This window comes from Brassica napus, assembly GCF_020379485.1.
Source record: "Brassica napus cultivar Da-Ae chromosome A3 unlocalized genomic scaffold, Da-Ae chrA03_Random_8, whole genome shotgun sequence".
NCBI lineage: Eukaryota > Viridiplantae > Streptophyta > Magnoliopsida > Brassicales > Brassicaceae > Brassica > Brassica napus.
Window position 1 is genome coordinate 1 of NW_026013982.1, and position 12,387 is coordinate 12,387.

The following is a 12,387-nucleotide window of genomic DNA, read 5'->3' on the forward strand; positions in this document are numbered from 1 at the left end:
TGCACAACAACACCAGACCTGGATATGGTCATTTGTCTTCAGCAGACAGTGAGCGGGACGAAGTTTTCCCTGATTAGTAAATTTGTTTTCAGCAGACAGTGCAGGTCGCTGGATTTTACTGTTACCAGGTAGGTTAAAATCCAAACCAAACTTTGAAGGAGAATATTAACATACAACAGTAGAAATCTACATTATGTAATAAGAAAAGTGGCAATGTTGTTTCAGCTGTTGTATGGAGATTGATCAATCAACACATGTAGAGGAGAAAGAGGTATAGGAGCTTACCAGGTAGTTGCTTGTTGCTTCAAGTGTTTATAGATACTTCTATCGAATAGGCATACATAGAACCCACCTCTCTCTCTTTCCTTCTGATTTTGTGACACCACCTAAACTATGTATTGTCTTGTATTTGTCTTATGTTATTACCTCAAATCTAGGTTTTTTTTCTTTTTTTAAACCAGTTGTCTTTTTGTATTCCCTAATTGTAAAATCAAGTTTTTTCCCTGATGAGTTTTTTTTTTTTTTTTTCATTTTAGAATCAAAGAAAAATTATTTGGATCTGTAATCAACTCAGTTTGATTATTTTATTTTGGTCTAGTCTTAAGATTGCCCAATTTTGATGAAAATTATTGGAATTACATTCAAATGTGTCTTGTCTATGTTCCCAATCCAGCCTCTGTGTTCTTCAAAGTTAAACAACAACGGCCCAGCGTTTTGGCTAAACCTCTCATTAGAACAGAGGTTTACACCTGGATTAAAACCAAACAACACTCCAAACTTCTCGGCCTACCACTCTACAACAAAGCGTAATCACCAACACACTAAGCGTCTAACATATCAACACGTGTCAATATTCACACGTGGACTACTACAATTGGTGGTATCTCAGAATCACAGATCCACCTCAGCATTTGATTTTTATTAAACACCTTTGATAACTCTCTTCTCCGTTAATATATACACTCTCTCGTCTCCGTTTGTTCACTTTAGTTTTCTCGAGAAAACCTCTGAATCTGCAAATCGATCTCCGCCGTAGAATGCGATCGGAGCTCGGAAACTGGTATGTAGCTTTCGCCTCACACTCTCGAATCACTGATGATCGCATCAAACTATCTTAGATTTAACTCACACGCCCTGATTACAATCTCTCTCCGTGCATTCGAAAGTTTCCACGAATGTTCCTGATAACATTGCTTAATCTTAACGTTTCGTCTTCGATTTCATTAGTTTTACTCTGCGTTGGTAGTACTTAGTCTATTCTAGAGCTGATTAATCGTGTATCTTATCGGCCGTGATCGATTTAGATTCGAAATCGAATCGTAGTTCTTTTTGGGGATTTGCTCTGTTTCTAGGGTTATTGACTCGTTTTTTGTTATCCTGCAGAGGAAGTGCGGCTCTAATCTCGGTGTTTTAGTTAACGATAGGAACATGAGGAAGAAGATGTGTACCGTGATAGTGTTGCTCTTGTCATTGCTCTCTGTACTCCCTCTTCCATCGGAATCAGCTGTTGCAAGCGTAGATCTAGGTTCAGAATGGGTGAAAGTCGCTGTAGTTAACATCAAACGTGGGCAGAGTCCGATCTCTGTAGCCATCAACGAGATGTCCAAGAGGAAATCCCCAAGTTTGGTGGCGTTCCACTCCGGTGACAGGTTACTAGGCGAGGAAGCTGCAGGGATCACGGCTCGTTACCCTAATAAAGTTTATTCACAGCTTCGGGACATGGTTGGGAAGCCTTTTCAAGCATGTCAAGGATTTTATCGACTCTGTGTACTTGCCGTTTGATATCGTTGAGGATTCTAGAGGAGCGGTTGGTGTTAAGATTGATGATGGGACGACTGTTTACTCGGTGGAGGAGTTGTTGGCTATGATCTTGGGGTATGGGTCTGACTTAGCTGAGTTCCATGCGAAGATCCCGGTGAAGGATATGGTTGTTTCGGTTCCACCTTACTTTGGGCAAGCGGAGAGACGGGGTTTGATCCAGGCTTCTCAGTTGGCTGGGGTTAATGTTCTGTCCCTGGTTCATGAGCATTCCGGTGCAGCTTTGCAGTATGGGATTGATAAGGATTTCGCGAATGCGTCGAGACATGTTATATTTTTATGACATGGGTTCGAGTAGTACATATGCTGCCCTTGTCTATTACTCTGCTTACAATGAGAAGGAGTTTGGCAAGACTGTTTCTGTCAATCAATTTCAGGTAAATTATGGTCTTAATATACAGTTTTGTTTTTGAGTATGTGTGACATAAGCTCCGTTTTATCATGTTAATTTTTTCAGTTTGGTCTCAGTTGGTAATGAGTTAGATGTAATTATTTGAATGTAGGTCAAGGATGTTAGATGGGACTCGGGACTTGGAGGACAGAGTATGGAGATGCGCTTGGTAGAGTACTTTGCAGATGAGTTTAACAAGCAGCTGGGTAATGGAGTTGATGTGAGGAAGTTCCCTAAAGCAATGGCTAAATTAAAGAAACAAGTCAAACGTACAAAGGAAATTTTGAGTGCAAACACTGGGGCTCCAATATCTGTTGAATCTCTCCATGATGATCGTGATTTCAGGTATAACTAAATTATATCAAGATTTCCGTATTTTTCCAGCTCGCCGAACCTTGTGATGCGCATTGAATTCTAACTTGCGTTTTCTTTCAGGAGCACAATTTCCCGTGAGAAGTTTGAGGAACTCTGTAAAGATCTTTGGGAAAGGTCTCTTACACCTTTAAAAGATATTCTCAAGCATTCAGGTTTGAAGATGGATGATATATATGCAGTAGAGCTAATAGGAGGAGCTACTAGAGTCCCCAAACTACAGGTAAACTTTCATGCTCTTGAAGCAAATCAATTCGATTTCTACATCCCAAAGGTGTTGGATTATTCGCTTTTGATCTGATTTTCCCTCTCTTTATAATTACAGAGCACGATACAGGAATTTATTGGGGAAGCAAGATCTAGACAAACATCTGGATGCTGATGAGGCTATTGTCCTCGGCTCAGCGCTACATGCTGCTAACTTGAGCGATGGAATCAAATTGAAACGTAGGCTAGGTATAGTTGATGGTTCCCCATATGGATTTCTAGTTGAGTTGGAAGGTCCTAATGTCAAGAAAGATGAGAGCACAAAGCAACAACTCGTACCACGGATGAAAAAGCTACCCAGCAAGGTACATTATTACATTCACAACCTTTTGAAGCTTAGCACTGTGTTGTATGTCTTGTAATAATTCTATGTACCTGATTCTTTCACAGATGTTCAGAACATTTGTCCTTGACAAAGATTTTGACGTGTCACTTGCTTATGAGTCCGAGGATATCCTACCCCCAGGAATTACCTCCCCGGTGTTTGCGCAGTATTCTGTTTCTGGTTTGACGGATGCAACTGAGAAGTAAGAGCTTACAGTTTGCATTTTTTATTGATGATTTCCGTTTACAGAGAACAATGGTTTTCCAATAAATAAAACTTTTTGATCTTGACAGATATTCTTCCCGGAATCTGTCAGCACCTATCAAGGCAAATCTGCATTTCTCTCTAAGTAGAAGTGGGGTTCTCAGTCTAGATCGGGGAGACGCTGTCATTGAAATCACAGAATGGGTAGAAGTTCCAAAGAAGAACGTGACTATCGAGAGTAACACAACCTCAACAACAGGCAATGCGTCTACTGGAGCTGCCTCTGACGAGAATTCACAAGAAAATAAAGAGGAACTACAAGCTGATGCTGGAAACAGCACTGCTGAAGAACCAGCTGTGGTAGACCTGGGGACAGAAAAAAAGCTGAAAAAGCGGACATTTAGGATTCCTCTGAAGGTGTGTATTCTGGCTTACTGTTTCCAAGATTTTCTTAATAACTATCATCACCACTAACCAATTATCTTCGAATATATGACTTGTAGGTAGTTGAGAAAACTGTTGGACCTGGAGCACCTTTTACGAAAGAGTCTCTTGCTGAAGCTAAGACAAAATTAGAAGCCTTGGACAAGAAAGATAAGGAAAGAAGAAGAACGGCCGAGTTAAAGAACAACCTTGAATCTTATATATATGCTACCAAAGAGAAGGTGAGTGTTCTTTATATAGATCCCTATATCCATTACATCACTGTTCTTTTGCTGCTATATAGTCTTCGTTTTCTCTACACTATATTGTCTCTAGCTGCCATTCTTCTCAATACTCAATGCTTTGGTTTTATTTTGGTTTAAACAGCTAGAAACACCTGAATTTGAAAAGATTTCCACCCAAGAAGAGCGCAAGGCGTTTGTTGAGAAGCTTGATGAGGCAAGTATCAATTTTATTTGAACTATATGTATACCATTTCATTGAGTTCCCATGATGAGTGCAAGCGTGTGACATTGAGTGGGTGTCTGGTGTGCTTCAGGTGCAAGATTGGCTTTACATGGACGGTGAGGATGCTAATGCCACAGAGTTTCAGGAGCGGCTTGACTCACTAAAAGCCATTGGCAGTCCCATATCTTTGCGGTTTGTTCTCTGCTCATAATATTTTGATTGAACGGGAGCTTGCTTGCTAAAAGAGTATTCTTATTAAAACATTTGATACATTTTTGTACAGATCGGATGAGCTTACAGCACGACCCGTAGCAGTTGAATACGCTCAAAAATACCTAACCGAAGTGAAGGAGGTACGCTGACTGACATTACATGACTTGGCAGTTTTCTTATGATAGAGCTAACAGAGTTGAGTTTTTGCGCAGATCATAAAAGAGTGGGAGACGAACAAAACTTGGCTTCCAAAAGAAAAATCAACGAGGTTGTTTTGCTCATCTAAGTGAAAGGACATAGCTCTCTTTAATAATTGTTGGTGAGCTGCTGCTAAAATTGCGTTAATTCTGATTCAGGTCTCAAAGGAAGCAGAGAAAGTAAAAAGCTGGTTGGAGAAGAATGAAGCTGAGCAGAAAAGTGAGCGTTGCTTCATTTACTTACCTCTTAACGTCTTTAAAATTAGAGGGAGTTAACATGACAAAACTCTTGTCACAGGACTGCTCTGTGGAGCAAGCCAGTGTTCACGTCAGATGAAGTGTACGCCAAAGTATTTACTCTGCAAGACAAGGTACACGAAACGAGTTTGATAAATAATTAAAGTCACAAAAAGGAATTTTCATTTAATTTGGGGATTAAAATAAAAATATATATACACAGGTGACGAAGGTGAATAGGATTCCAAAGCCGAAGCCAAAGATAGAGAAACCAACAAAGAAGGAGAATGCAACGGAGGAAAAATCAAAAGCTCAGAAGACTCCACCAATTCTACTGAATCTGAAGCTGCCGCCAAAGAAGAAGAGGGCCACGACGAGCTTTGATTAACATTAAATACATAATAATAGAGTTTTTCCATTGAGCTTAACTTTTGTGTGTTTAAGTGTCAAATAGGAGGGTTGGTTAGTAAAAGCCAAGCTGAACTGAGCTGAGCAAAAGGATTTGATTCCTTTCTCAACTTCTTTCATCATATCAAGTTTTGGTCTCTTTTCTCTTCTTTCAATTGAAACCTTAAAAATAGTTGGGCTTTATTATTCACAAAGAAGAGAGCAACTTTAACTAATAACTACTATGGATTTCTACATTGGCTGTTTCTCTGAAATTTTAAGTAAAAGGATTTGATTCCTCTCAAAAGATATGATCTCAAGAGAACAGAACAAGAAAGAAGTAGATTATCAAGAACCGGATAAAGAGAAACAAGATTTTATATAACTTATGCTTCTTAAGAGCAGCTCAGGTTCTCTTAGAGATGGCTATCACGTTGAACTTGAGCGTGTCAGGATTTTCTCAATAATCTTCTTTATCACTTCCGCCTAGGGGTGTTTAATCCGGATATCGGTTCGGTTTCGATTTTTTTGGTTTTTCAGTATTTGGTTAGTAAAATATAACTACCATTCTAAATCCATATTTACTTCGGTTCGGTTCATATACCATCGGTTTTTGGTTTATTCGGTTCAAACATAATTATTTAGTTTGGGATCATATTATATAAATTTTAGAGTCATATTGTCATCTAGTCATTTACTAAAAATATATTATATTTTCAAATAAAAGAAAAAAATAAAATAAAAACGCTTATACCTTCAGATGAAATAATCAAATCCAAAATTAAAATCAAAGCTCGAAATATTGAAAAAAAAAAAAGAAAAGTATGAAAGAAAAGTTTTATCACTATTCCATATTTAGTGTTCATCAAAATCATATTTCTTCGAGTGAAGCTCTGTTCGTTTATAAATAAGAAAAAAATGTGAATAATTTTTTCTAATTATTATCCATCAAAATTATAACATTCACTTCAATTTAATCAATGCTAAAAGAAGAGCAACTATTATGTTCTATAAGCTTTTTTATTTTTATTTTAAGTCTATACAACCAAATTATCCAACACACAACATAAACTGAACCTTTCACCACTTGTAATTTTTTTCATTACTATTTAATGATATTAACATTCTTAGCAAAAAAAATGATATTTGAGTTGTGCTTTGGATATTTTTTGAGTTTTTTGAATTTTATATATTTAAGTTTTGATCGGATTCAGAAACATCAGGATCTCTGCATCTATTTTTATAATGCTCCAAAAAAATTATATAATTAAAATCGGGCAATTTTACGGTTTAGTTCGGTTTAATTTTGGTGAATTTACAAATGCGCAGAGAGAGAGAGGAAGGAACAAAAGAGAGTCGCCTGACCGGAGAGAGAAGTGAAGTCTAGATCTCTCTTCTTCTACAACCAAGGTTGGTCCGTCACCGGCGAAAGGCGGAAATCCTCTTCTCCGACGTTATAATGCCGGTAAAATTCCTCGTTTGAGAGTGTAAAAATCTAGATCTCAGATTATATTAGCTGATCCCGACTCATCTTTGTCGCAGTTCAAGACGGTGATGGAAGTGGAGCCTCCGAGTCTGTTACGTTACTTGATCGGATCGGCGGTGATGATGATCGGCGTCGTATTACCACTCGGTTACATGATGTTCCGCAACAAGCGCGTCCCTTCCTCGTCTTCCTACTCTAAACAGACGTAGGTCTGCTTTTCCCCTTCACTTCTCATCTAAGATCTGAAACTGGAGTCAGTTGTATTGTGTTTCTTCCTTGTGGTTGTTTTTTTTATAAGCTAAGTTTATTGAATTAAGTCAGTGAAATGAATTAGAATAGTGCCCCTTCTATTTAAGAGACGTAAATAAATTGCTTAGATACTGAAAGGTTCAGTTTACGTTGGGTGTTGGATCGAATTCAGCTGGCGAATCCATGGTGTTTTATCATCTTCATTGATTGGTACTAGTAAAAATCTGATACGCATCTTTACTTTGCAGGAACAAAGTTTTGATTTAGAAAGCTTAGAGACTGCAGTGAATTCAAACTGGATTGACAAGGATGATGACATATTGAGTGATATGGACATGATTGTTCTTGTTTCTGACATGGGATTGTAAAAGATCTTTCGATATTAGATTTAAATAAATCAAGAAATGTGAGGTCCTTTTTCTCGTCAATCTTCTTTGTTTGATTCTATTTGTGCAACATAACCATTTATCTTTGGTTGAAAGATTGTATAAGATTTTTTAAGTTTAGTGGATAATGCCATGTACGCATTCCTGTTTCCACTGATACATTAACGTAACAACAAATGTTTTAAGAACAGTACTGAATATGCAGTAAACTCGCGGTCTTGACAATGGAATAATGTGTTTTTATCCATGATAAATAATATCGAAGCTTTTGTTGAAGTCTGAGAGAAGGATGATCAACGTTCGTATTGGGTTGAAAATGAAGGAACATATTCTCAAGTGATCTTTCAAAAGTGGACAAGGGAAGGGAATACAAAGTGTTTTCTTAAAAATAGTAATTCGAACGCAATTGTATTGTCTCCAAAAACACAAAGTCAACAACATGCAGAGAAATAATTGAGAAGATGATGATGATAGCAGAAAGGCAAATTAACGGTAACGACGAAGGGAGGAGAGTTGTTCTTCTCCACGTAGCTCTGCGAGACGGGCGGTTCTTGTGGTTTCTGTGACCCTTTCCGCGCAGTCCTCTGTTCTTCTTTCCCTCCGATGTAAGTCCCCTGAGCTCACGGTGTTTGTGCACCGGGTTACAGATCCAGTTGATCCTCGGGTCATTACGCACAGCGTTGTGTGCCGGGTCAACCAAGATGATCTCGTAGTACTTGTACGTCGAATCCTAAACCAATATATGGAAGTTAATATCTATCTATACACACACAGATAAGCCTAGTAATGCACATTAAAGAGAGTGAGAGAGATAGAACCTCGTTGAGCCAGTAGGAGTTGACGACTCTTAGACCGCCCAGTTTCCTTCCAGCACGCTCCTCAGCAACAGAACGCTTGCTCCTCTGGAACTTGAGTTGAGTAACTCCCTGGTTTGTGGGTTTACCATACACAATACCCTTTGGGACTGGCCTCTTTCTTCCACCACGTCTCACACGTACACGGTACACACACAAAAGCCCTAACATAGATTAACATCCCAACTAGATAAGTAAATAAATGTTGTGACTAAAGCAACGAGAATATTATAACACTCTTAACAGTTAGAACAAGAGTCACATTTTCAGACAGCATAACTAAACAAAAGACTATGGATTAGGGCACAACTAGTCACCTGCTTGGCCTTGTAACCCAAACGGCGAGCCTTGTCGGGACGAGTAGGCCTGACGAGACGGACAATGGAAGCTGCTGTCTGTACTAGCATCACTCCCTGCACACCTCACCTCTGCACAAACCTCATCACATCGGATTGTTTCTTCCTCCATAGCTCAGACACATACTTGTACGCACCTAGTGTTCACCAAAAAATCATTAGGCTACCAAGTGTTCGCAATAACAGATCCATAGAACATACATCATTTGAACAGAAACATTGATGCTAAAAAAAGAAAAGAGGAATAATGGATCTAAACGAAGGACGAGAAGAACGAGTTACCCATTTTCGAAGAGCCGCAAACCACCGGCGCAAGGTAGGAATTGTCACTGATTTAAAGTAAGGAACTTAGGGTTTTTAAATCCAGTAAAGCACTGAAAAAATAAATTGGGCAGATAATTATATAAATAAAAGCCCATTACCCATTTATAATGGGCTTCAAGTTATCACCAGATTTCTAAGATACATTATTTCATTTCGCTTCTCTCGATTATAAGATGCATCTTTCAAGTTTCAACATGATACATACGGTCTATAATAGAATCATCAAGTGTTTTTACTTCATTAAGGAGGATACGGTTCATATTCGTCACCAAAAGTGCATTCTGAAGTTTTCATCAATAATATCATAGTTTGTAAAAGTACACGAGAGGAGGAAATAAATAACATTTTTATAGTTTGTTATTCTTATAAGACTTTCGAAAGATCAGTCCACGAATCGTTGAGGCACCAAAAGTCCCTCCGCGGGAATTCTAGGCTTAGGTGCAAACGACTTACGTGCAACACATGAAGTCGAGCAAGTAATGTCTATGTCCAATGGGTTACGAAGTGAACAGTCCACGAATCGATGAGGCTATATACTACGAGTGCGTACCCGTAATTAGTCATCGCTGATAACTTCGTCTTGCGCCGTTCAGCGAGTTGCTTGATTGTCTGGTCGTGCGTCTCTGTGGTTGTGCCGGAGAAGGAGATTCCACGGCTTAAGGAGATACTATTGGAGATTCCAATGAGGAGATATCTGAAGATGCAGATGAACGTAAAGATGGTTCAGAAACATTTCTTGTGGAGCACTAAACCTAGAAGATACGAGATGATGTTTTCATATTGATACTTCACTCCATTTGGTTTAACCTTCTAAATCAGAACCAAACTTCTTCTGATCATGTTCCTGATTCCTGACATCATCCTTATTATTTGTCTCTAATCATATATTGCATAAATTTGAAGTCTCATCTCTTAAAGCCAATATTGAATGTTAATGGACTTAATAGATGGCCTAGATAACCATCTGCCACAAGTAGAGAATATAACATTTGAACATCATATCCAGACAAACGAAAATGCTCTTAGGAGATTCGGTTCATCGGAGGGACTTTTGGTGCCACGATATTGGTAATATATTATTATTTTAAACACTTGCATGATGATTTATTATGACATAAAGATTACAAAGTCGCAGTGTAATACAGAATTAAGAAAGCAAGGTACATAGTTATAATATAAGTAGGACACATCTCCATGAATCCCTGCTTCGCTAGTTTATCTGCCAACTGATTTGAGTTTCTGTTTGTCCATTTATATTGGTAATCAATATACAATACTAAAAGCACAATATAAGCCTTAGAGAAGCATGCCACGTCGGATATTAAAAATCAACCAATCAAAAACAAGTTTTTTGACACATCAGATAGACTTCACAGGGTGGATTTCTATCTTTGGGCTTCAATTAATTTGTTATTGTCCAAATGGACCTCATTCAGAAAACAAACCTACGAAGGATGATCGTATTAACTTCTAACAGTTCGTCTTCTCCGATTGAAGATTATACAAACTCAGTTCTAATCAAGTCACTCCTAATCAATCAATCAATTCTCTTCTTTGCACCTGTAATTTGTTTCACCTCCCTCTTTTCTCCTTCTTATATACTGTCCTTCTTTCCTTTCTACAAACCAAAACTCTAGAACAGCTCTAAGCTCAAGCCATGGTGATGAAACCAAAAGGCAAGTGTCAATTTACAAACTCTTCAACTTCTATGGATCCAAAAAGAACCGGTGTATTGGGTTGCTGATCATAGCGTAACTGTCTCTTTCTCATGGAACTCTAATTTTCAATTCATCTCTGAGTTAGATTGCTTTATGGTTGTATGTATTTTAGCCTTTCTTCCTGATTAGATACAAAAATCTCAAATCTTTTTAAAGTAAAATAATTAATTCAAGTTTTTAGAATTTTTGGTTTTTCTTAGATCGATATCGTCAAGGCGGACGCCGATCACATGCTCGGGAACGTTAGATTGACCTGCGATCTCGCGGCAAGGTGCGTGAGCTTGATCTCGCTCAGACTCGCGTCAATGTGACTCTCTCCCGCATCGACGCGATCGTGGAGCGAGGGAATTGCATCGAAGGAGTGAAGACGGCTTTGGATTCGGAGGATTACGAGTCCGCTGCGAAGTTCGTGCAGAGGTTTCTCCAGATCGATTCGAAGTATAAGGATTCTGGTTCTGATCAGAGAGAGCAGCTTTTTGAATCCAAGAAGCAGCTCGAAGGTATTGCGAAGAAGAAGCTCTGGGCGGCTATAGATCAAAGAGATCATCCAACGATCTTGAGATTCGTGAGACTGTACTCTCTGTTGGGGAGGGAGGAAGAAGGTTTACAGCTCTACGTTGGTTACTTGAAGAAGGTGATTGCGATGAGAGGGAGGATGGAATATGAGAATGTGGTTGAGCTCATGGAGCAAGGAGTCGAGCAAGGGAACTTCGTTGGATGTTTAACTAATTTGTTTAAGGACATTGTCATGGCTATTGAAGAGAACGATGAGATCTTGAGAGGGCTATGCGGAGAAGACGGTGTTGTTTATGCTATATGTGAGTTGCAAGAGGAATGTGATTCTAGAGGTTCGTTGATCTTGAAGAAGTATATGGAGTTTAGGAAGCTAGCTAGGTTGGCTTCTGATATCAACAACTCTCCAAATTTGAATCTGCTTGCTGGTGGTGCTTCTGAAGGACCAGACCCGAGAGAAGTAGAGCTCTACGTGGAGGAGATACTGTCTCTGATGCAGTTAGGTGAGGATTATACAGAGTTCATGGTGTCAAAGATCAAGTCTTTGACGTCAGTTGATGCTGAGTTGTTACCAAGCTACGAAAGCGTTTAGAAATGGTAGCTTTAGCAAAGTGATTCAGGACGTGACGGGATTCTATGTGATACTAGAAGGGTTCTTTATGATTGAGAATGTGAGGAAAGCCATAAGGATTGATGAGCATGTACCGGACAGCCTTACCACATCAATGGTGGACGATGTGTTCTACGTGTTGCAGAGCTGTCTGAGGAGAGCCATTTCGACTTCGAAAATTAGCTCTGTGATTGCTGTGTTGAGCAATGCTGGTAGCTTGTTGGCTAATGATTACCATGAAGCTTTGCAGCAGAAGATTAGAGAGCCTAACCTTGGTGCTAGGTTGTTCTTAGGTGGTATGGTTGCATCAAGACGATGGTCGACTTAAAACCAAATCTCGCTTACTAACTAACATTATAGACGAGAGCATCTTCAAGATCACGAGTTCGAATGCCATAAAAATAGCTACTTTTAAATGCTTTATTATCTAAAACATGATGAGCTAAAAGCTCATAGCTTCTTAATTCCCTAAAAAAAGTTCTAACACATTGCATTACCAATAAATCATCTTAAATTTTTTTGTTAGTTGTACAAATAATTTTGTTCCTTTTAGTAATTTGAAAACGTACTTGAATTTTATTCATTTTAA

At 38.7% G+C, this 12,387-nt stretch overlaps 1 protein-coding gene, 1 long non-coding RNA gene and 3 pseudogenes across 3 annotated transcripts; 4 read left to right on the forward strand and 1 right to left on the reverse strand.

The window, feature by feature from the left end:
* Positions 1-587, forward strand: LOC125594161. The gene is made up of 2 exons (XR_007329752.1): positions 1-128; positions 226-587. It is a non-coding gene; the product is annotated as an uncharacterized LOC125594161 (long non-coding RNA).
* A 401-nt stretch (positions 588-988) lies between these two features.
* LOC125594159 lies at positions 989-5,538 on the forward strand (annotated as a pseudogene).
* A 1,022-nt stretch (positions 5,539-6,560) lies between these two features.
* Positions 6,561-7,574, forward strand: LOC125594163. Of its 2 annotated transcripts, none has more exons than XM_048770474.1 (3): positions 6,561-6,767; positions 6,845-6,993; positions 7,286-7,574. In XM_048770474.1, the coding sequence occupies exons 1-3, from the start codon at positions 6,762-6,764 to the stop codon at positions 7,302-7,304; spliced, it is 174 nt and encodes a 57-aa protein (XP_048626431.1). In that variant the 5' UTR covers positions 6,561-6,761; the 3' UTR covers positions 7,305-7,574. The 2 variants fall into 2 exon arrangements, with proteins under 2 accessions (XP_048626431.1, XP_048626432.1); XM_048770475.1 differs by having other exon boundaries at positions 6,582-6,767; positions 6,845-6,997.
* Positions 7,575-7,728: 154 nt separating this feature from the next.
* Positions 7,729-8,463, reverse strand: LOC125594162 (annotated as a pseudogene).
* A 986-nt stretch (positions 8,464-9,449) lies between these two features.
* On the forward strand, positions 9,450-12,126 carry LOC125594165 (annotated as a pseudogene).
* Positions 12,127-12,387: the final 261 nt, after the last annotated feature.